This window comes from Oryx dammah, unplaced genomic scaffold (assembly GCF_014754425.2).
Source record: "Oryx dammah isolate SB20612 unplaced genomic scaffold, SCBI_Odam_1.1 HiC_scaffold_18, whole genome shotgun sequence".
In the NCBI taxonomy this organism is placed as follows: Eukaryota; Metazoa; Chordata; class Mammalia; order Artiodactyla; family Bovidae; genus Oryx; species Oryx dammah.
In genome coordinates, this window is record NW_024070202.1 from 12,999,684 (window position 1) to 13,022,475 (window position 22,792).

The 22,792-nt window shown below is 40.7% G+C and overlaps 1 protein-coding gene across 16 annotated transcripts in view; it reads left to right on the plus strand.

Moving 5' to 3' along the window:
- The window catches only part of PPP1R9A (protein phosphatase 1 regulatory subunit 9A), a 349,172-nt gene that overhangs the window by 319,968 nt on the left and 6,412 nt on the right, over positions 1 to 22,792 (plus strand). For 7 of the 16 annotated variants that reach the window (XM_040260454.1, XM_040260459.1, XM_040260460.1 and 4 more), the window contains 6 exons: positions 3,655 to 3,742; positions 3,841 to 3,924; positions 17,323 to 17,521; positions 19,527 to 19,646; positions 20,450 to 20,473; positions 21,551 to 21,733. In XM_040260454.1, coding sequence (XP_040116388.1) covers positions 3,655 to 3,742; positions 3,841 to 3,924; positions 17,323 to 17,521; positions 19,527 to 19,646; positions 20,450 to 20,473; positions 21,551 to 21,733 — 698 coding nt within the window. The remainder of the gene's footprint in view (positions 1 to 3,654; positions 3,743 to 3,840; positions 3,925 to 17,322; positions 17,522 to 19,526; positions 19,647 to 20,449; positions 20,474 to 21,550; positions 21,734 to 22,792) is intronic. The other 9 variants (XM_040260457.1, XM_040260462.1, XM_040260465.1 and 6 more) reach the window with 4 other exon arrangements.

The window sequence follows — 22,792 nt, forward strand, 5'->3', positions numbered from 1 at the left end:
CTTCATGTTTAAGTTCATACCTAACATGCCCCTCCAGTAGACTGTGGACTTTCTTCAAAGCTCCTCTTAATTTCACCTCCTTTAGTGGACCCTTTGTACCTGTCCCGCTTCCCAGGTAGAGTTAATTATTCTCTTTGATCCCCACAGAAATTTTCGCACTCTTACTTCTGCTTCTGTCACTCTGTGTGTAATAAGTCTAATCTAGTTTTCAAGTGTGAGACAGGGTTTTCTCATTCATCGCATTCATCTTTGTATTCGTGGTCCCCAGTAAGAAGTATGGCATGTAGTTTATATCCATAAGTTTCTTGGATGAATTAATAAGTATGTCTCTCTAGATAATCAGTACAGGTCTTCTGGAACAGAGGTCATCAAACCAAATCCAGCCTCCACCTGTTTTTATAAATAAAGCTTTTTCGGAATACAACCACAGTCATACAGTTCCATACTGTTTTCATACTACAGTAGCAGAGTGAGTAGCTGTGATAGAGTCAGTTGCCCACAGCCTAAAATAATTACATTCTGGCCTTTTACAGAGAAAGCTTGCTGACTCCTAGTCTAGACATATGTTTCCTTCCACTCAATATTGTTGAATAAACTCTGAAATTGTCTTAGTCATTAGTTGCCATTTTTCTAGATTTTTTTTAAAAGTAATATACCATTACTTTTAGTCTACCAAGGTACCACAAGGTAATAATTAAGTTAATAGCTGTAGTTGATTGCAATCCTTAGTCTGAATCTCTGCTATTATTGAACATGTAATTGAAGTAGGGTATTTTCTAAATTGTACTGCATTGTACTGCATTCGCAAGTCACCATTTTGTTAAATTGTGGGACCTCAGTGGAAACTAGGACAGAAAGACTCCCATTACAACTGGATATATGATAAATATCTAACTCCATTTAGGGAAAGGAGAATTTCCTTTCCATTTAGGGAAAAGAAAGAATGATATGAGAACCACTGAAAGTAAGCTGACTAGATAGAGGGGGAAGAGAGTGAGGAGGTTGAAACTGATCACAGGGCTGCTGGCCTCAGAAAGCATGGTCCCTGTCATTAATAGAAATCAGGAAATCAGAAACTTTATGGGGGAAAGATGATTAACTCATTTCTAGTAGAAGAGGACTTGAGCTCAAGAGAGAAGACAGGGCTGGGAGGTAGACTTGGGAGTCCTTGATGCTGGGAAAGATCGAGGGCAGAAGAGGGTTACAGAGGATGAGATTGTTAGATGGCATCATTGACTCAATGGACATGAGTTTGAGCAAACTGTGGGAGATGGTGAACGACAGGGAAGCCTAGTCTGCTGCAGTCCATGGGGTCACAAAGAGTTGGACACAACTGAGCAGCTAAGCAACAACATAATAAAAGAAGAGGTAATCAAGCGTCTTGTTGCAGTGAGAATAAGAAGAATACAGTCCCAGCAATGGTTTAGTATTTAGCTCAGAAGATCAGTTATTACCTTTGAAAATGAAGACCAGTTTGCCAAAGCTTAAAGCTATGGCATCCAGTGTGAAGACTTGGACCTCTGATTGCTCAGGAAAGTGATAATGGAGAGATTTCAAAAAGCCTAGTGGAAATTTCAGATACAGCTAAATAAGCAAACAGACAAAACTCAAAATTCTTTTACTTTTCCTGAAGTCATACCAATCCAGTGTTGGTTTTTATATGGACTAGAATTTCTAATGTACATTAAAGATGGGTTTGATTGATTTAAACTGGAGAAGTGCTTTATTACTTAATCTTGCCTCTTCGGCCTTTTGAAAGCATTCATTTAAGTGTGCCTTGGAACACACTTTGGCAAATGTATGAGACAATGATGTAAGGTTGCCTGGCAGCAGGCTCTGTGATGGGCAGAATCAGGCTTTTAATCCCAAGATGTCCAAATAATTGCCACGCTAACAGGTTGTAGAGTGTTGCCATGTACATCGTCTCATCTGGTCCTCACACCACTCACTGAAACATCTTCCAGCCACCTTTGTTTCCAAAAATAATAAATCAGTCTCCTTTTAAATTCACACAGTCCTAGCCATAAAAGTTGCTCTAGAATGGATTTGGAAGAATATAGTATTTTCTTTTCTTTGACTTCTGTTAGGAAAACTGCAGTCCTGCTTTTTTAATGTCTATTTGCAAAATCACCTTAGAACGAGTTTGTGCCATGTCTGTAGATTTTCTTTAGGTGAATATGTCACATCTGTGGCTGTTTAATTCTGTTACCCAAAGAGTAATGATGCAAATAGTCATAATGAATATTTGAGGCTAGAAGTGGATTTTGACTTGGACATATTTCTGACTTTTCTATTTCATTATGTACATTTCAAAATTATTGATTATTGTAATCAGAGTATCATTAAAACTATGAAAAGCTCATTGCTAAAAATCCTTAGAATGTTTTTCAACATCCTGTGCATCTTCAAAACTTTGAAAAGAAACTTCTAAATGAGAACTGTTTGTAAGTGATATGTATTTAGAAATTTCTCCTGAAATAGACAAAAAGCATAAGCAAAATTAACCCAGAAGATTAACTGAATACTTTCTTAGGAGAACTATATTCCATGCCACAAAGTTGCTGGATTTTCTTTTAAATTTTAAAAAGATAGACACCCACAGACAATTGAGAAAAAGCAGTTTTCATACACAAATATGCATCAAAGTTAAGTTACCCTTTGTTAATGATCTCAGATAACTGGATGTGCTGAAATATAATGCCAAACAGCATCCATCGTGATATGGTTCCAGGTAGTCACAGCAGTTTCTACCTTGTCCAAGGTGGAGTAAGTGCCACTGGTGCGATCTTGTTCCTGCAGCTGACATTGAATTCCATTGGCAGAGTCTTTCCTCTGATCGGTTTCTGGCATCATCTCAGGTGTCCCCACCCCCCAGCAGCTGCTGTGCTTTTGAATGCCAGCATGACTCAAGATAAGTAAGGATCATTCAGTTCGAAACACTGAGGAGGTTTTGGAGTCTTCCACATCAAGGGAGGCCAGCCAAGCTGTGCTCCAAGCCAACTTCTAAAAAAGACCTTGCAAAGTTGTAAATGTTTTATAGCTGAGCTCCTGCTTGAGCCGTCTCCCCCATGTCTGTCTCCTCTGTCCCAGTGCTGGCCGCAAGCCATTAGCAAGGGGCAGACCAGAAGGAGAAGCTTTGACTCTCACTTTCTCCCTGAATCTCCCAGACTCTCAGGGGTGACATTCTTCACTGAACTTGGGACATAGAAGGGAAGTGGCTGCGTTCCTGTCAGAAAGCGTTTAAAAACCCAAAGCAAGAAAGGCGTGGAGGACCCAGCCCAGACATTTGAAGCATAGTTGGAGCCAGAGAACGAACAAAAGAAAGTCATTTGGCCCCTGCTTTGAATGTAAAGGGTGATTTGATAGTGTTTATTCTTGCTTATTTTTTCATTCCACTTTATTTGAAGCTAAAATTCTGTTGATTTTAGAATTGGGCTTCTGTATAACAGGCCCTCTCCTGGTTTAACTGAGTGTTCCTCAACATAGCTGTATCCTGTTTCCTTATAAAAGGCATCCATTATTTTCTTTTACAGTTAGGAATTGAGGCAAACCCTTAGCTACAGAGATGCAGTGACTTTTGACAATAGCTTTTTAAAAATGATAGTAACAGGAAACATGATAATAATCCTTTTTTTACATATGTCTGTATCCTAGATGGTGCCAAAGGTCCCAAGTCACTAAGGGCATCCAGTTCATTGGTGGTACGAGGAGGAAAAATCAAGCGGAAGTTCGTGAATCTGGGGTAAGCACTTCACGAGGTGAAAAGCAAACCCTCTTTGAGAGAAGAGTTAAAGGAGAAAATGTCCCATTCCCCTTGCTGACTGTGTGCTATCATTATAGGGCACCTTTGAGGAAGAATTCCAACAAGGGAAAGAAATGGAAAGAGAAGGAGAAAGAAGCCAATAGGTTTTCTCCAGGTAGCAGGTATGGGTGGGTGATTAAGGCACAGTTCTGTGCCTCTGAACTTTCTGACTCCCTGCCATTGTTAACCAAAGTCAGTGGTCAGTATCTTTGTGCTGATATGATGTACCTAGAGGTGAGATGAAAGAAAAGTTCCACGGTTTGTATTTTTCTTACTTCAGTTATAGCCTACACTTGGACCTACACTTGGTCCATTGGTTTAATTGCAGAATTATGGTCACGTGAACAGTTTTAGTAAGTGCTTATCTAAATACAGCATAAATATATCTATGTGACATGTCAGTTAGACATATTTCAGCTTTTTTGCCTGGCTACCCACAATGCTTGTATATTCTCTTTTTAAGTCTGAAAGGGTGATTTTGCATTTAAGTACCTCGTTGGCTTTCAAGACTGTTTCTGTCCACCTGCATATAAGAGAGACCACTGTCTCTGGACTCAGCTGTTAAATTGATTTTTGCCAATGCCATCAACTATGCTTACTATTAGATAAAAACTGTCCTATAGAGAAATGAGCTTTGTATAATATATTGTCAAGCTTTCCCAATTTTATTCTGAGATTGCATAATTGTAAACTTGGCTTTGTATAGGAAGACATTAAGGCACAGATACATGCTCTGTCTCAAGTCCAGCTGCCTGGGTTTAAATCAGCGCTCACCCAGTTACTACCTTGAAAATCTTGGACAGGTTATGTAGCCTCTGTACCTTCATTTTCTCTTCTGTGAAATGAGGATAATAAGAGTAGCTACCTCATAACATTAGTGTAAGGGTTAAATGAGTTTTCATGTAAAGCTTTTAAATTGCTACCTTGCACATAGAAGGCATTCAAAAATAATAATAGAAATTCACTATTATTATTATTATTTGCGAGTTACAAAGAAGTTTTATATTTATCATTTCATTTGATTCTTACAATAAGATTGGGAGGGGAGATAATAATACTACACTTTATTGATAAAGAACTTCACCTTCATAGAATTTAATTGATTTGCCCAGGATTATGCAACAGGCAATTAATGTCAGTTAGCTGGAGCTTGGCCTCCTGTCTAGATATCTTTTTTACATTGAATGTCATATGCACTTCCTTAAGCATCTAATGATGTTTATATTGCTTTATGAATTTAGGGAATCATCCCAAAAGTACAGACTAAGGAAGAAACAGACAAAATGCTAAGAATAAAGGAACACAAAATTCTTTGTGGACCATTTATCCATTTTATAGGTTGTTCCAAGCCTTTTTTCTCTCTTTTCTCTTTTCTGGCGACTTGGTGAGAAATTGTACCTTCTCCCCGTGATTACAGGAGAATGGGGGAGAGGATAAAGGATGGGAAGAGAGAATTCCAAAATTTATTTTTGTTATTCTGGGTTTCCTCTGTGCTGTCCAATGGAGAATGGCAAGAAATCTCTGTTTATATTGAGGACAGGAATCTCAGGGGGAAATTAGGCCGTAATGCAACTCAAAAGCAGTTTTTAATTTTGCATGATTTTGAAATGAGAAATTTAGTGAGTACCTTAGAATTAAGAATAGAAGAGTATCAAGTATGCTCAGGGGAAAAAACAACAAACGGTGACACCATTTAAGGGAGAAAGAGATGCCCAGATACACTATGGGAGAGACCCTGGGACCCTTCAGGAATGACACCGTGGTCCCTGGGCTCCTGAGGCAGCCACCATCTGTCACCTTGGGAGCACCACTCTCGATGGGGCGTGTTAAGCACAGGCGCCCAGCAGAGCGGAGACAAGGTTTGACTGAATTTCATTATAGTAGTCAGAGAGTTCTTATGTCCTTGTTTAAATCGCAGGTGAAAATCAAGCAGGTCTTGATTCTCTTGGCAAGTGCTCACCTTACTCTAGGCAAAACTATCCATAACCCATGGTGGGTGGTCATCAGCACGATGCTTAAGCACAGTTAATGCCAGCTTTTGAACCAGCGGCCGCCCAGGCTACCAGTCAGCTATATTTTAAAACATCAATTCTCGTGTCTCTCTGCATCAGTAATCACAAACAATTCATACGTACAATGTTATAAAATAGTTTTCAATTAGAATCATAGTTTCATAATTATTTATAATTACAGTAGAATGTTGACAGGACTGAAAGGACCTCATGTAATTGTAATAATAAGACAGGAAAGAAGAGGGGCTTTTCCTGTTTCCAAAAATAAAATTTTTGAGCTATCACAGTGATTTGTTAACAGTAATCAAATCTAATGATAGCCTCCATTCTCCCATGTAAACAAATAATTGGGCCAGAACCTTAGAAAACCTATTCCAGGAAGCACAGTTACTGTCCAGCATACTGCAGTTGAGTTGGCTTCACAGGGTCCCTGAAGATAGGTGGGCGACAAGCCCCAGTGCTGCAGGGTCCCACTGGTCTTCCCAGTGGTTAGAAGAACTGGGAGTAAACTCATCAGGCCTGTGACGTTTTTTCAAAAATGATTCACAAACTGAGTTATTAATCTTATCTCTTAGGCTTTTCATCCATTTCTTATAAGATGATAAAAATTGGATGAGGTCAGTCAATTAGTGATACCCTGAGAGTGTTCCCCCACGGCATTTGACCTGAGGCCAGACTATGGTGGAGGTAATGAAGATAATGGTGGCCTCCTTCAGGAGGTCCCATGCACGCACTGTGCACTCAGTGCCCCCAGCCCTGCAGCAAGACATCGTCGACCCATGCCTCCGCCGGAGACTCCTGGACACTCACGTGCAAGTCTGGGTCAGTCTCTTGCGGGGTCCTTTCTCCTGGGTCCTGGTGCACACAAGGTTCTGTTTGCGTCCTCCAAGAGTCTGTTAACTCAGTCCTGGGTAAGTTCTGGCGGCTCTGTGGTGGGGTTAATGGCGACCTCCTCCAAGAGGGCTTATGCCATACCCAGAGGGCTTATGCTCTGCACCCAGAGCCCCTGCCCCTGCGACAGGCCACTGCTGACCCGTACCTTTGCCGGAAACACTCAAACACAGTTCTGGCTCAGTCTCTGTGGAGTCTCTGGGTCCTGGTACACACAAGGTTTGTTTCAGCCCTCTGAGCATCTCTGGCAGGTAAGGGGTTTGATTCTCAATGTGATTTTGCCCCTCCTGCCATCTTGCTGGGGCTTCTCCTTTGCCCTTGGATGCGGGGTATCTCGTTTTGGTGGGATCCAACATTCTCCAGTCAGTGGTTGTTCAGCAGTGAGTTGTAGTTTTGGAGTTCTCGCGGGAGAAGATGAGCACATGTCCTTCTGTCCACCATCTGATATCAGAAACTTCCTCAGTGACCAGTGCAAAGAGATAGAGGAGAGTAACAAGATGCGAAAGACTAGAGGTCTCTGCAAGAAAACTAGAGATGCCAAGGGAACATTTCATGCAAAGATGGCCACAATAAAGGACAGAAATGCTCGGGACCTAACAGAAGCAGAAGATATTAAGAGGTGGCAAGAATACACAGAAGAACTATACGAAAATTATCTTCACAATGCAGATAATCACAGTGGTGTGATCACTCACCTAGAACCAGACATCCTGGAATGCGAAGTCAAGTGGACCTTGGGAAGCATCACTACGAACAAAGCTAGTGGAGGTGATGGAATTCCAGTTGAGCTATTTCAAATCCTGAAAGATGATGCTGTGAAAGTGCTGCACTCACTATGCCAGCAAATTTGGAAAACTCAACAGTGGCTACAGGACTGGAAAAGGTCAGCTTTCATTACAATCCCAAAGAAAGGCAATGCCAAAGAATATTCAAACTGCTGCACAACTGCACTCATCTCACACACTAGCAAAGTAATGCTCAAAATTCTCCAAGCCATGCTTCAACAGTACATGAACTGTGAACTTCCAGATGTTTAAGTTCAGTTTAGAAAAGGCAGAGGAACCAGCAATCAAATTGCCAACATCCACTGGATCATGGAAAAAGCAAGAGAGTTCCAGAAAAACATCTATTTCTGCTTTATTGACTATGCCAAAGCCTTTGACTGTGTGGATCACCACAAACTGTGGAAAATTCTGAAAGAGATGGGAATACCAGACCACCTGACCTGCCTCCTAAGAAATCTGTATACAGGTCAGGAAGCAACAGTTAGAACTAGACATGGAACAACAGACTGGTTCCAGATTGGGAAAGGAGTACATCAAGGCTGTATATTGTCACCCTGCTTATTTAACTTATATGCAGAGTACATCATGAGAAACGCTGGGCTGGATGAAGCATAAGCTGGAATCAAGATTGCTGGGATATGCAGAGAAATATCAATAACCTCAGATATGCAGATGGCATCACCCTTATGGCAGAAAACAAAGAGGAACTAAAGAGCCTCTTGATGAAAGTGAAAGAGGAGAGTGAAAAAGTTGCCTTAAAACTCAACATTCAGAAAACTAAGATCATAGCATCTGGTCCCATCACTTCATGGCAAGTAGATGGGGAAACAATGAAAACAGTGTCAGACTTTATTTTTTCAGGCTCCAAAATCACTGCAGATGGTGAAATTAAAAGATGCTTGCTCCTTGGAAGAAAAGTTATGACCAAGCTAGATAGCATATTCAAAAGCAGAGACATTACTTTGCCAACAAAGGTCCGTCTACTCAAAGCTTTGGTTTTTCCAGTAGTCATGTATGGATGTGAGAGCTGAACTATAAAGAAACCTGAGCACTGAAGAATTGGTGCTTTTGAACTGTGTTGTTGGAGAAGACTCTTGAGAGTCCCTTGGACAGCAAGGAAACCCAAGCAGTCCATCCTAAAGGAAATCAATCCTGAATATACATTGGAAGGACAGATGCTCAAGCTGAAACTCCAATACTTTGGCCACCTGATGTGAAGAACTGACTCATTTGAAAAGACCCTGATGCTGGGAATGATTGAAGGCAGGAGGAGAAGGGGATGACAGAGGATAAGATGGTTGGATGGCATCACTGACTCGATGCACATGAGACTGAGTGAACTCCGGGAGTTGGTGATGGACAGGGAGGCCTGGCGTGCTGCAGTCCATGGGGTCGCAGAGAGTTGGACACGACTGAGCAACTGAACTAAACTGAACTGAACTGAAAGAGTAGAGAGCTTATGTTGTTCCTTGTGGAGACAAAATGATTCACATACATGACCAACATGAAACTATATAGATGAGTTTGAAATAAGGAGAAGACAAAATAAGGAGAAAAATGCAGAGAAATGTGATTTGATTCTATCCTTTTCAAATACATGCTCAGTGAACTTTCTGATTTAACCAGGTTACACAGCAGATAATCGAAGCAGGAAACAGTTGTCAGCGCTTGTTCATCCTTTAAAGTATACACCAGAATAAGATAAAGTGCTCTTCTTCGAGTGAGGAGCCAGTGGTACCAGTGGAGTGTCCATTCCGGAAACGCTCCCGGCTTAGTCACTGAATGGAAAGCCCTGTGAGCAGACGTGTATCTCAGAACAAGGCTAGATGGTGGCAGGTGGGAAGATGATGAGGGAGGGAGACAGCGCTCCTCTGTGGAAGTGAGTCTGCTTCCTCCTTTGAAGTCTGAATAGTGGAGAAAGACGCAGAGCTGGAATCCAGTGTTCATCCTGACTTTGCCACAGGTAAGTCTCTCTGAATTCCTCGCCAAAAAACAAGCGAGGTCAACTAAAACTAGATGGTCTGTGACTCCCCATCCATCTCTGTCTGCATCATCCAACACGGTACCCTCTAGTCAGGTGTGGCCGTGGAGCACTTGAAATGTAGCTTGTAAATACTGAGATGTATGCTCGATTCTAAAGACTTAGTATGGGAAAAAAACAATATGAAATATCTTGATCTTTTTATAATACTGACTGCATGTTGAAATAATATTTGAATATTTGAGATAAAAATAAAACAAAAATTAATTTTACTTTTTTTTCCATGTAGCTAACTAGAAAATTTTAATTTACATATATGATTCATATTATATTTCTATTGGATAGTGTTGATCTATATGATTTTGTGAAAAACATACTCTTGATTTCTAACTCATTATTTTGTTGTTCTAAAAATTAGCAAGTATTCATTTGCTTGTTTACATTTTTTTCTCTATATGTACTCCTCTTTGTTCCAAATATTATTTTATGATACAACAATATAATTTATTTTTAAAGTAAATTAGATAGGGAAAAACAAGATAAAATAAAAAGTAAGATTGGTACTTAAGATAGAACATCTTCAGCAGTACTTCATAGTAATTGACAGTGGCCCCCAGTGAAAGCCAAGAGCATAATGTCAAAGTGGTTAAGAATCTGAGTTCACATCCCAGCTCTCTCTGTCACTTGTCCTCCAGAGCAAGTCACATAACCTCTCTGTGCCTGAGTTTTCTTACACACTTACCTCTTTAGGTCATTAGAGGGATTGGGATTGCATTTAACCACATTTTAAGTCCTTACTAAATATAAATGGCTATCATCATCACTACTACTTAAGATAATTTTTATTGCAGGAATATAAAAATATTCTCTACATATTTTGCTTACAGTCTCTTTTATGCAGGGTTGACTTTAGTAATATCTTGAATAATACTTGGACTGTGTGGATTGTAGTTCAGACCACTCTTCATAGATGCCGTTTCTCTCAAAGATAAATCATAGCACTAGAGTGAGTTTTGAGACTATACCGAGAGACAAGTGTGTGAAGGGTAGTTCTGCCTTGTTGCAGAGCAAGGGCAGAGCCTCTGCTACTGAGTAGGGGAGGAAACACACCCTTTCAGAAGAGCTAAGAGCAAGATGAACCACAGAGAGGAAAACCTAAATCTGCCTAAACCTGGTCTGGAGAGGAGCCAAATTTTTCCCTAAAAAAATGTTTATAAACAAAAATGTAGTTATAAATGCCAGTGGAGGATGGCGATCAGAAATTGGCAGAATAATTTGAACCTTTGAGCTTGGAAAGTTTTAAAGCACGTTTGCAAGCCATTAGGATCCATGAGCAATGACGGCAGAAACTCAGTAAAGCACCGCCGGAGAGCTTAACCTTGGCCATGGGCTCCTAGGTGCTCTCCCTTTCACTGGGTGTTTTCAATGCCCAAAGATAGCTTTGTCCTTAAATTTGTGTTATAAATTTAAAGTAATTAATAAAGTCTCCCAATTTTACAACCTAACTTTTTTTTGAGTTTCAACTCAGCTTACAAATCTCATTTTGTTTATACATCTAATAAAATGTTATGTGAAATAAAGGCAGTCACTTTCATGAAGACCTTTAAACAATATTAGCTTAACCTCAGGAGAACAGACTCATTGCCCCAAAATTGTCCTGTTTTAGGTGCTTTTATAAATTTAATCTATTTTGTTTTCCTTTCAAGTAATTCGCTGTGCCTGAAACCTGACACACGAACATTCCTAACAAATTCGTACTTTTCATACTTAAAAAAACTTTTCAAAATCTAATAAATTAAAATAGCTATAGTGACTCTAAAGTTCCCAATACTGTTATCAGTGTACTTAACTAGTTAAACCTGAAATCAGTTAAATATATTAAAATAGACAATAGATAAGTTTCTCAGATTTCTAATGCAGACTTTTGTAGATACTAAGCAATATATTTATTATTCCAGAGCTAACATTTTTATTTGTATAATATAGATTTTATTTATATTGTCATCTTGCTGTTTCATTTTATGTCTTCCCAGTATGGGAAAGACTCATCTCCATCTAAAATGAGGAAAATATATTTTTCCCTCAACACTCCTAGGTTCTCCAACTGAAGCCCTGTAAATTAAACTGACAGAAGACAGTTAATAAAGGAAAGGCATACAAATGTATTTAATGTAATTTTTATGAGACACAGGAGCCTTCATAAGGAAATGAAGACCCAGAGAAGGAGTTAAGCCCAAAGAATTTTTATAGTAGATTTGATAAAGTGCAGAAAGTTGTGGGGAAATGTGATAGGACAAAAAGGTATGAGCTAAGAGTAGTGAGCTGAGGAAAGTTAGCAAGTCCTGTTCATTCATTAGCTCGGGTCCCTCTTGGTACCTGTGGAGATGTCTACTCCTCTCCTCCGGATGTAGGAAGGCACCTCTTACCCCAGGGTCTTATGACGTGGTTCAGGGGAGATGTGGGAGGCCAGAGAGCTCTTCCTGCACCTGCCATTTCTCAAATTCCTTCCGTTTAAAATGTTCAAAATCCTAGATATGCCTAGGTGCCATATTTTGGGGTAGCATTTCCTAAACCCCATCATAAGTCAAGGTTAAGCACTTTATAGTGACCATCTCAGATGGGCTGTTGATTGTTGACTAGATATTTAGACTATAACTCAGAATCTAGACGCAGGATGTGTTCAGTGTTATTGGCCTGGCTGCAGATGGACACCTCTTGTTGTAGCTGTTAACCTGTTCAGGTCTTTCAGTCGTATTCAGAAGAGGCTGGCTTTACAGCTTCAGCCTCCTTGGTGAATGTTAGAACCTTACAGAATCACTTCGACTGATTTAAGAAAATGGAGGTCTGCAACCCTTCCTCTGGTTGCATCTAACTTTCTTCACTTAATCTCCTTTATTACCTGCTTGAGTTCTATATTCTGTTTATACTTTCTTTGTTCTTGCAGTTTCTGAATGCCTAATTATATTTTGATGACTCCAGTTATATTCTCAGTATTTTATACACCTTTTATTCAAAGTTAAACTGAAAAAATTCACCAAGGAATGTTTACCTGTGCAACTTAATTTTGGGTGCTAGTACCGGGATAAACTGGTTTCAAGATGTGTACAAATTAGTTAATTGTTTTATAGAGTTGCTAATTGTAAACCATTTAAAGGCCAGGAGACAGTTACTCCCCCCACCACACACCCCAGAAATGACATTTCGGGATTATGGAGACTTAACTTGAAGCCATGCTTTCTCCCAGTCCTACAGATAAAGCTCAGGGGGGCTTCCTTGGTGGCCCAGTGGTTAGGACTCAGTGCTTTCATGGCAGGGGACACAGGTTCAACCTCTGGTCAGGGAACTAACATCCCATATGCCATGCCACCAAAAAAAAAGAAAATAAGAGTTTCCAACAGGGATGGAACAGTAATTTATGAATCTAGTTTTTCCAAAAGTGATAGTGAACCATTAGTGTATAAACTATAAAAGAAAAATAAGCATGAAACACATACCTGTGTTGATCCTCCAAAAGTTATTTTCAGATCTATTAATTATTCATTTCTACCAATCATGATTTTTCAAGGGGATTATTAAGGATCTAGATAGAGTTTATGCCCCTTGGACCATAATCTGCCCTCAAACTCTAAAAAGTTAAGAAAAGAAAGGAAGAATTTTATGTTATTCTTAACAGATTTCTCCACAAAGTGAAACAGTCTGTAAGAGTGATCAGTCATAGAATAACCATTACCAAACCCTCTCTGCTCCTTTTGTAGACCCAACAGTTGAGTTTGTCCAAAAGGAGATTGGCATTTGTTTCCGAAAAGTTGGTAAGCTGATAGGTCTATAATTTTAAAGTAGTGGAGAGTTTTATTTCTTAAATGAACGTTCTATACTCTAGTTCCAAGCAAATGGAAGCAAACCACTCTTCTGTTTTTGAAGGATGCTAGGAACCACACAGAGGTTCCATCAGCTCAGAGAGCTTTAGAGTCAAGGATGCACAAAGAAATGAGGGGGACAGGATACAGCCTCAGCAGAGGCACAACCAGACCTCCTGGAGAACTGGAACATAGTTTTCAAAGTACCCCAGGAGCTGGTGCTTTGCAACTGTGAGGACAGTTGCTGTCTCCTTAGAAGTGGGCTTTTGTTGCTTTCTATGTGACTGTTCCTTTGTATCATTGATTATCTTGGTGTAGAAAGCTAGAGCAGAAAGCCTCTGGATGTCATCCAGGGCTGAACTTCCATGACTTCACCATTCTCACATTATGCCCTTCAGACCCATCTTCAGTGCTGGATGTACAAGTCCACATGGAATTATTTGTCTTGAGTATTTTCCTGACAGTGAGAATTTTATGAAACGGTTTAGTGAGATGTGGTCTTAGAGTTTTGTTTGAAACATTACCTGGCTAGGATTTGAGCTACCAAAAGTCATTTTCATAGGTCTTAGAATGACAACAGTCAGGCAGTAAAATTCCTACTTCCTATCTATTAAAAGTTGTAGTGGTGGTTGTTTTAAAAGCATTGTTACAAAGGCAGTTCACTTGGGCATAGGACAGGATACTCATGCTGTTGTTCATAGTGGCCTATTTATAAACTTGAAAACAGTATCCGTATATTTTAAGTACTGCCATACATTATTTGAATTACAGATGGAACTTTAAAAAAAATTCCCATCTTACTTTGATTAACTGGTTCAGAAATTTATAACCAAAGAGAAAAATAAACATCAGGCCCAGATTATCTCATACATCCCCAATTATAAGAGTATGAGACTACAGAGAAAATGTTTTTATGTTTTAAAGCATATAAAAGATATTTTATATAAAATATAAAAACTCTTTAAAGCATAAAAAATATTTTTATGTTTTAAAGCACAGTTAGAGCTTTCTGAGCACTTTTACTGGAATGTGGGACTGAGCTAAAAGATAAGCCTGAGAAGTTAAATTTTGACTAGATAGATTTACCTGCAGAGAGATTAACCTCCCCAGAGGTGTGCCATTATGTTTTCCAGGATTGGGGACAGGGAGAGGGGCTTTGGGACCCAACTCCATGGCGATGTTTTAGGGGCTGTAAAGCTGGAGACATGAGTCTTACCTTCCTCTGACATAGATCACTTTCCAAAGCATAAGAACCCAAGATCCTTCTCAAGATGAACTTGTTTACATTAAAGGGATAAGATCTCTCTCCCTCTCTTAGAGAAGAGAAGGGGGACAGCTGTCCTTCTCCTATATAACCTTACAGATTCATATTTTTAAAGATTCCTCACATATAATGTTGACCACATATAGAATGACAACTGGTTCTCATTGTGTTACCCTGCAGAGAGGAAATTAGGGCATGAGAAACCAGTGCAGGGACTTCCTATAAGTAAATAATAATCTATTTCTGTACCCGAAACCTCAAATTTGGACTCAGGATAATATTCATAAGTACAGATATTAAAAACATTTTAGTGAGTTCAGATGTATATTAGAAATGTCAATTCCAGGTCAACTCCATCTCCCCCAAATTCTAACTTTGTAAGTCCAGGTGCCCAAGAATTTGTGCTTATATAGCTGCCGCAGGTGATGCTTGCTTATCAGACTTAGTTGGGGACCACTGCGCTTGTCCATGGTCCAGAAATAAAAAGTGGACTTCCCTGGTGGTGCAGACGGTGTAGAGCGTCTGCCTACAGTGCGGGAGACCCAACTTCAGGCCCTACTTCGGGAAAATCTCCTGGAGAAGGAAATGGCAACGCACTTCTGTGTTCTTGCCTGGGAAATTCCATGGACGGAGGAGCCTAGTAGGCTACAGTCCATGGGGTCGCAGAGAGTCAGACACGACTGAGCAACTTCACTCACTCACAGAAGACCAGTCTGCCTCTGCTAGTATGCTTTCCTACGTTCAGTTATTGTAACCCTGCCCCACCCCCCATTTTTTAATAGTAAATGGATTTAAGAATATAATTTTTTTTTACGTTAAACTTTAGGGTAAAGTTGAAGGTTGGCATATTTCTGGTTGGTCATTCTCTATTATCCTTGCAGACCCCTTTTTTAAAAAAAAAATAAATACAAAATTAAAATCATATCTTCTGTACTCTTCAGTGCGATGAACACTTTTACTCATCCAACCTGTGATTTCAGTGCTGCTAAAACTTTACTGACTTCTGCATTCTCTTTAGTTATTGTTCTCATAACCCCTTTACATGTGTATATTGCTTTATAGTTTGACAAGATGCTTTTATAATAATTGTCCCATTTGATTTTCACAATATACTTTAGAAATGAACAGAAATTATTAGGAGCTGTATCATCTATGTAAATTTGAAATGTGTAATATTTCAAAATAATGTGAAATGAAATGTGAGGTTGAGATTCAGTATACCTCTGGGACATAAGTTGCCCATGAGCCATGCTATTGAGGCACTTTTAATTGAAAAGGAATCTCTTTGTTGTCATGACATTCAGTTCAGTTCAGTTCAGTCGCTCAGTCGTGTCCGACTCTTTGCAGCCCCATGAATTGCAGCACGCCAGGCCTCCTTGTCCCTCACCAACTCCCAGAGTTCACCCAAACTCATGTGCATTGAGTCAGTGATACCATCCAGCCATACCATCCAGCCATTTCATCCTCTGTCGTCCCCTTCTCTTCCTGCCCCCAATCCCTCCCAGCATCAGGGTCTTTTCCAATGAGTCAGCTCCTTGCATGAGGTAGCCAAAGTATTGGAATTTCACCTTCAGCACCAGTCCTTCCAATGAACACCCAGGACTAGTCTCCTTTAGAATGGACTGGTTGGATCTCCTTGCAGTTCAAGGGACTTGTAAGAGTCTTCTTCAGCAGCACAGTTCTAAACCATCAGTTCTTCGGTGGTCAGCTTTCTTCACGGTCCAACTCTCACATCCGTACATGACTCTGGAAAAACCATAGCCTTGACATTAACAGCTAACAAATAATAAGTACTATATCAGTTATCACTTGAACTGAGGGTGCCTTCTTCCAAAATGCACAGAAACTGCTGCCCATTCCTGCCTTAGCTCTTGATGATTTTTTTAACCAAAAGATAAATATAAATATGCAGGTGGTTGCATTAAGAAAACAGTCTGTTTTCAGACTGTTTTTCAAATGCCTTTGAGTCCTTAAAATGTTAAACAATAAGCACAGACCTTTCTACATTTACAGTTTTCAAAGCACTTTCACACATATCTAATTTAATTCTTAACCACATATAAGTTACATAAAATATCTACCTTTCATGGATGAGGAAATAGAGGCAAAGAAGGCCCAAGGTCACGTACACAGGAAGTGAAAGACCCTGGACATCCAAGTAGGGTTTCAGGACCTCTAGTCTGGTGCTCCTCCTATGATAAGGCACTAAGATCATGATGAAAACCAGTAAGGTGTGTATTCTGCTTAAAGTATCATGAGCCCAGAAATTTCCAGTTATGAAATATATCATTTTCTAAAGTCTCAGGCTCTTGGGAACTTGTGTTCCAAGGAGGCCAGGGTAAAATGCTGCTTTTGAGCTCATGTCACTAGCAGTGAGGCACTGCTGTGTGACCTGAATGAAGGGAACACTGTGATCATTAACTCAAAGCAGTTCCTAAAAGACTGTGCCCCTCTCTGATGCTAATTTATCCACACACATTTATTCCCATTTCAAAAAAGTCATCATGGCAGTGGTGATACCAAAATACTTATCATTGTTATAACATCCATTTAGATGCAAAAAAAGATTAATGTTCTAGTCAAAAGTGCAAAATTTATATTCTGTTGTGTAGAACAATTTCTCAAACTACTACTTCAAACTGTATTCAGAGTCCCTTAAAAATTCAGTTCAGTAAGTTTTCCATCTGCCCTTTTCCTTTGTCTAACACACCTCTTCTTTTCATAACCCAGGATCTTCCGATGCAGGCTGGAAACCTGGAAACCAACGCCATCCTCCACTGCTCAGGCCTCCACACGCTCAACTGGCCTGCCTTTCTCGTGGTTTAATGAAAGCCGAAAAGGATACTATTCCTTCAGGAATCTGCCTTCATCTGCAAGCCCCCTTCAGCCTTCTCCTGAAGCTCTAATTTCAGATAAAAAGGGGTCTAAGGTAGAAAACACGTGGATTTTAAAAAGCAAACAAGAAAACCCCGATCCTTCCTCCTCTTCAGTCTTTGGAAAGCATTCTCAACTTGTGTGTGTACTCTGGATTTGAGAAACCACTGATAACACTGCAATAAGCAATGCATGGTATTTTTGTGTTGGGGAGAAAGAAAGCCTTATTTAACCACCACCTTCTTTAATACTATTTCGTTCTAGATTGTACGTTAATCTTTAATTTGCCTGTCTTTTCACATATTGCTATTTAATCTCAGTTTGACAGTTAAGCCATGCTGGGAAAGATGCCTTTGAATCCTGGAACAATATGATAAATCTGTTTACCAAGTATTCCACTTTAAATTAAATTACAAAACTATTTTTGCTGTGCTCTTCAAGATTTACTAGAAAACAAATAAATTTGAGACTGAATATGTGTTCAATATATCTAAATGAAACCCTTTCAAACAAATCAATAATGACATAGCATCCTTACTTATTTCTTCTTTTAAATCAAACTTCCATGTTGATAAACTGTGATCATTCTATCACCAGTTTTTTAACTTTAGCAGAGTGGGGAATTATATGCTTATTTGTTTCTAAATGCATGACAGTTATTTCCAGCATGACGCTGCAAACCTTACCTAACAATTTATTGAAACACATGTGGTAGCTAACTTTCATGTGTTGTTTGGTCTCCTTTTATCTGTGTTCACTTTTCTTTCTCAAACAGTAACCTGTGATTAATGTTACTTGAATTTAACTCTTTTCTTGGGGTCAACAGCTCATAATGTTTTGACAGAGTTTGAGGTTGTATCTCCATTGACAGTATCAAATGGTAATGTGCTGTGCTAAACGCTCTCATGCTGAAATGTTTTCCTAGCTTAGCTCCTTGTGCTCTGATTTCATCTCCTTTTCTGAAGTTTTAGCAAACCTTTGGAGTTTGGTACTGAATTCTCTAGCCTCTGCCATGGTTTTTATTCTTGACAGCCAACTAAATGCAATGCAAGGGAACCTAATGGGAAACTGTAACAATCCAGTTCCTAAGGAAGTGGAATAAGAAACAAGATGGTGTTGGTCAGGTGCTTAGAATTCCAGAAAAGGCAATGCTTCTAGAATTATTAGCAAAAGAAGTTTTGGCAGCAGCAGACCACATTGGTCTTGAAACATTTTCAGTCTTGGATCTGAGAAATCTGAATGTTGTTTGAATAATTCCAGCCTTATCTTGCATTGGAGAGACTCTCGAGAATTTGGTTTAAAATGTTTTCACAAATGCAACTATGTAGTCATTGTGAGTTTATTTGACTGTAATATCCACTAAACATTTTCATAAGGTTCTGGGGAAGTTTTCATAAAGTTCTGACACACCTGACCTCCTCCAACCCCAGGTGATTGGAAATGTGTGTCTGGCCATGCTCCAGCCTCTTTGGTACTCCACTGGTGCTGTGCAAGAGTTGTATTTTAGCATGTAACTACTAGCGTAATGTCAGATTGTGACCTCCCCCAGAACTCATCATGTTGAAGGTTACATCCAGGAGAGGATCTGCCATTTCTCACGGTGTTTATCACGGCCAGCGGCAAGCAGTCCTTCCCAGGAGGACCTCAAGTTACCTTTCTAATATGGATTGCCATCTGTTCCTAATAACTCAGGCTCCCCACACCATCTTGTATTTTTACTTACACTGTTACTCATCACAATTAGGGCCAAAGAAGATAGGCTTATTAACATTACTCCTCTGAGCAGTTATAGAGGATAATGAATACTGTACCCTTGAAGAGAGATTGAAGACTCATTTCTCTAAAATGCCTATCCTTTCATGTGATAGGGAAAGAGCCCAGAATTCTGTGTCCAGCTCAGAAGGTTAGAGTTCTCAACCACTGTCGGGCGAAGGCCACCCAACCCAATATACATCTCTTCTAAGATGACTTAAAAAGAACCTCTCTAAAGCTTGTAAGCAGACTGCTCTCTGGTTCTCTCACCATGCTCATTTAACACTGAGCTTTATTTATTTTTTCAGAATTTTACCTTCAGTGACGATTTCAGTCCTAGCAGTACCAGTTCAGCAGACCTGAGCGGCCTGGGAGCGGAGCCCAAAACGCCTGGGCTCTCTCAGTCCTTGGCGCTCTCATCTGATGAGGTATGTGCACAGCACAGACGGCGGAGCTGCCTTCTCAGATAGAGCACGCAACCTGTAAACTGTCTCAGAGGAAAACGTTTTCAGGCAGACTTTGCAGATCAGTCATCAGGACTATGGTTTCACACTTGATGTAAAAGCCTTGTGATTTCACCCACTGTCTGCCTCAGCATGGAAGCCACGTTCTGTCTCTGAGCCCCTTTAAGCTGTCCAGGGAACTCCTCGGCCTTTCTTGCATGTAAATGGGATGGCCCTCCACAGAGGGGTGGGGCTGGGTGGCTGAGCACTGCACAGCCCATCCTTCCCTTTGCTCACCTTCTCCACCACCCCTGGTGGTCCCTCCGAGTCAGTCGTGGCCCCTGGTTGAGGATCATCACAGGGTAGAGGGGAGAGGTGTGATTCTGATCAGGAGGGACCACTAGGGAAGACCTTGACTTAGAAGCCAGGGTCAAGTGGGCGCCGTGATGACTTCTCGGGAGATGACTGTGTACAGGAGAGGCAGAAAGTTACACTGGTAATTCATGCGGCTCCGTGCCCCGAGAGATAAGGAGAAGAAAGGAATACCAGTACTGGAAGCGTGCTGGGGCCGGGGAGAGGAGTGCGTGTTCACCCGAAATATCTGTTCCTAATTACTTCTTTCTAACATGATTTTTGCTTTGTAAAACTTCTATTCCTCGTACATTTTTCTGTCCGTATTCTTCAGACCTGGCATGAGTTTAATTGTGTGGAAAGTGTGTACTGTATATGCGTGCTTCCTATTTCTCTAACGCTTTTCTTTTTGATTCCTTTGTTGCTCTCTCACTCAGAGCCTGGATATGATAGATGACGAGGTGAGCTCTCAGTGGGCTGTGTGTGGTGGCTTATGGGGTCTCCTTCTTTTCTTTCTTTGTAATGATTTAAAATCAAACTAGACAGGAAGTGTTCCCCTGCAGTGCGTTTCCTCATGTTAAATAGTTTCACCCTCTGCCCTTGTCTCAATCTTAGTGGAAAAGACATTCAAAAGGATCTCCACCTCCAGAGCCCCTTGGTGTGTCTCCCACCACCATTAGCCTGACACAGACCAGTGTGTTTCACCCCTTTGCCCTCATCTCAGCTTTCCCATATCCTCCTGTGTTCCCTGCATGGTCACTAAGGTGCTCCCATCTCTCCTCCCAGATTTATCACCATCGTCATCTCCTCTCAGCCTAGTGGGTCTTAAAACCAAGCTGCCTTTGCACTATTCATAGTATTGTCCTGTTTTGGACAGAGCCAGAGATTTAGAATAAACTACTAAGTGCTGAGCTCTGCCACTTGCTAGCTGCATAATCTTGGACAGGTCTGTAGACTTTCTGAGCTTCACTTGCCTCATTTATTAAAAGTAATTTGATAATTTGTAAATCACCTATCCCACCTTCCTTACAGGTTTGCTTGCTGCTCAAATACAATAATGGCTGTGAAATTTCCCCTACTAAGAATGCTTGAGGGCTTACTGCTCCCCTTCTAAGTAAAATATATACCTCAATATTTTAAAATGTATCTTTACATATTTCTAATGTCTTAGCAGAGGACCAATGCAGAGCAGTTCATTACATACAGAGATAAATGACATACTTGTTTTCTGCATCTGATAAACTTTCCAAAGTGGTTTAATGTAAAAACTTGTGATATTAAATGTATTTTTCAGTTATTAACTTCCTACATTAAAATGCTGCTTTGTTTGGGGGAGTTTTTAAATTTCCAAATACCTAAGGAAACTGTAGAGGTGATCACTGTGTGTGTCACACACAGCTAGACCCATTTGTTTACTCTAGGGCTTAAAAGCAAGTGTGGCTCTAGTAGGCAAGAGCTGGCTTTTCGATAGCATCACATTCCTACTGAGCTACAGCTTCTCGGTCCTTTAACAACCCTGCATAACATTCCTACCTCAGATCCTTGATGACGGACAGTCTCCCAAACACAGTCAGTATCCGAATCGGGCCGTTCATGAATGGAGCGTGCAGCAGGTTTCTCACTGGCTAATGAGCCTAAATCTGGAGCAGTATGTCTCTGAATTCAGTGCCCAAAACATCACTGGAGAGCAACTCCTGCAGTTGGATGGAAATAAACTTAAGGTAAAGAACTGTATGTTGCCAAGTGTAATCTGTATTACTCATAGCACCTGAAATGTTTCCATTAGATAAGAGCCTTCTGCATATCTGAGAGGCCCTTCTCATCCACGGTCAGCAGAGAGGACACTGAATCATTTCCCAGTGGTAAAGGAAGTTTTGGGAAATTGTTGGGTTCTGAATTAAACAATAGGCTACTGAGCAGGAGCGCTAGAGGCTCATCCATTGCTTCTGCCGAACAGCACATGGTCCAGGAACTGACTCTGCTTACTTCCTTGTAGTGTGTTTTAATAACGGCCAGTGTGGACTCTCCCATGACATTAAAGTTAAAATCCAGATCTGTGAATCTCCCCTTTTGAACTCCTTTCTCCTCCACCCTCACTGTTCCCTGCATACCACTCCAAAACCAGGACTGTGTTCTCCCCAGAACTTCGTCCTCCCACTGCAACAGGCCATGTCCTCCCTTCCCCTGCCATCACACTCTCATTTTCACCTGTCCCGCCTATCTCCTTTAGAGTCTGAGGTGGCACCTACCCTGTGGAAAAAGGGCAAAAGGAGCTCACAGCCAGCCCACCACCCCCACCCAGGCGTCCTGCTGGGCTGATGACAGCCGAGTATCTTGACGGACTTGAAAAGGTTAGAGCTCGATCAATAGCCTGTGGATATGAAGGCCCATCGACAGGCCTGTCCCGGCTGGGGAGATGGATGCATCCTGCTGTTGATTCTAAGGTCGTGAAACACTGAAAATATGTAACCAGCTCCCCTTATTCTGAATTCCAAGCTTAGCGAGCAAGCTCCTCATTATGATCAGGCTTCCTTTATGGGTCTACCTGCAGGGAGGCAACGGCTAGTCATGCTGACACGAGCGTTGTTGTGCTGGAGGCATGTTTGGTCTCCATTGTCAGTGAATACATTGCTAGAAGGGAAGCCGTTTCAGTCCCTCCTGCCCTTCTTCGAGCCCTCCGAGATGGCAGCAGGGGCCTGCTCCGAGCTTTCGAAAATAGTGATGAGTTTAGCAGTACTTTTGGCTGTAAATGTCCACAGCCCAAAGGTTGGAGAAGCAGA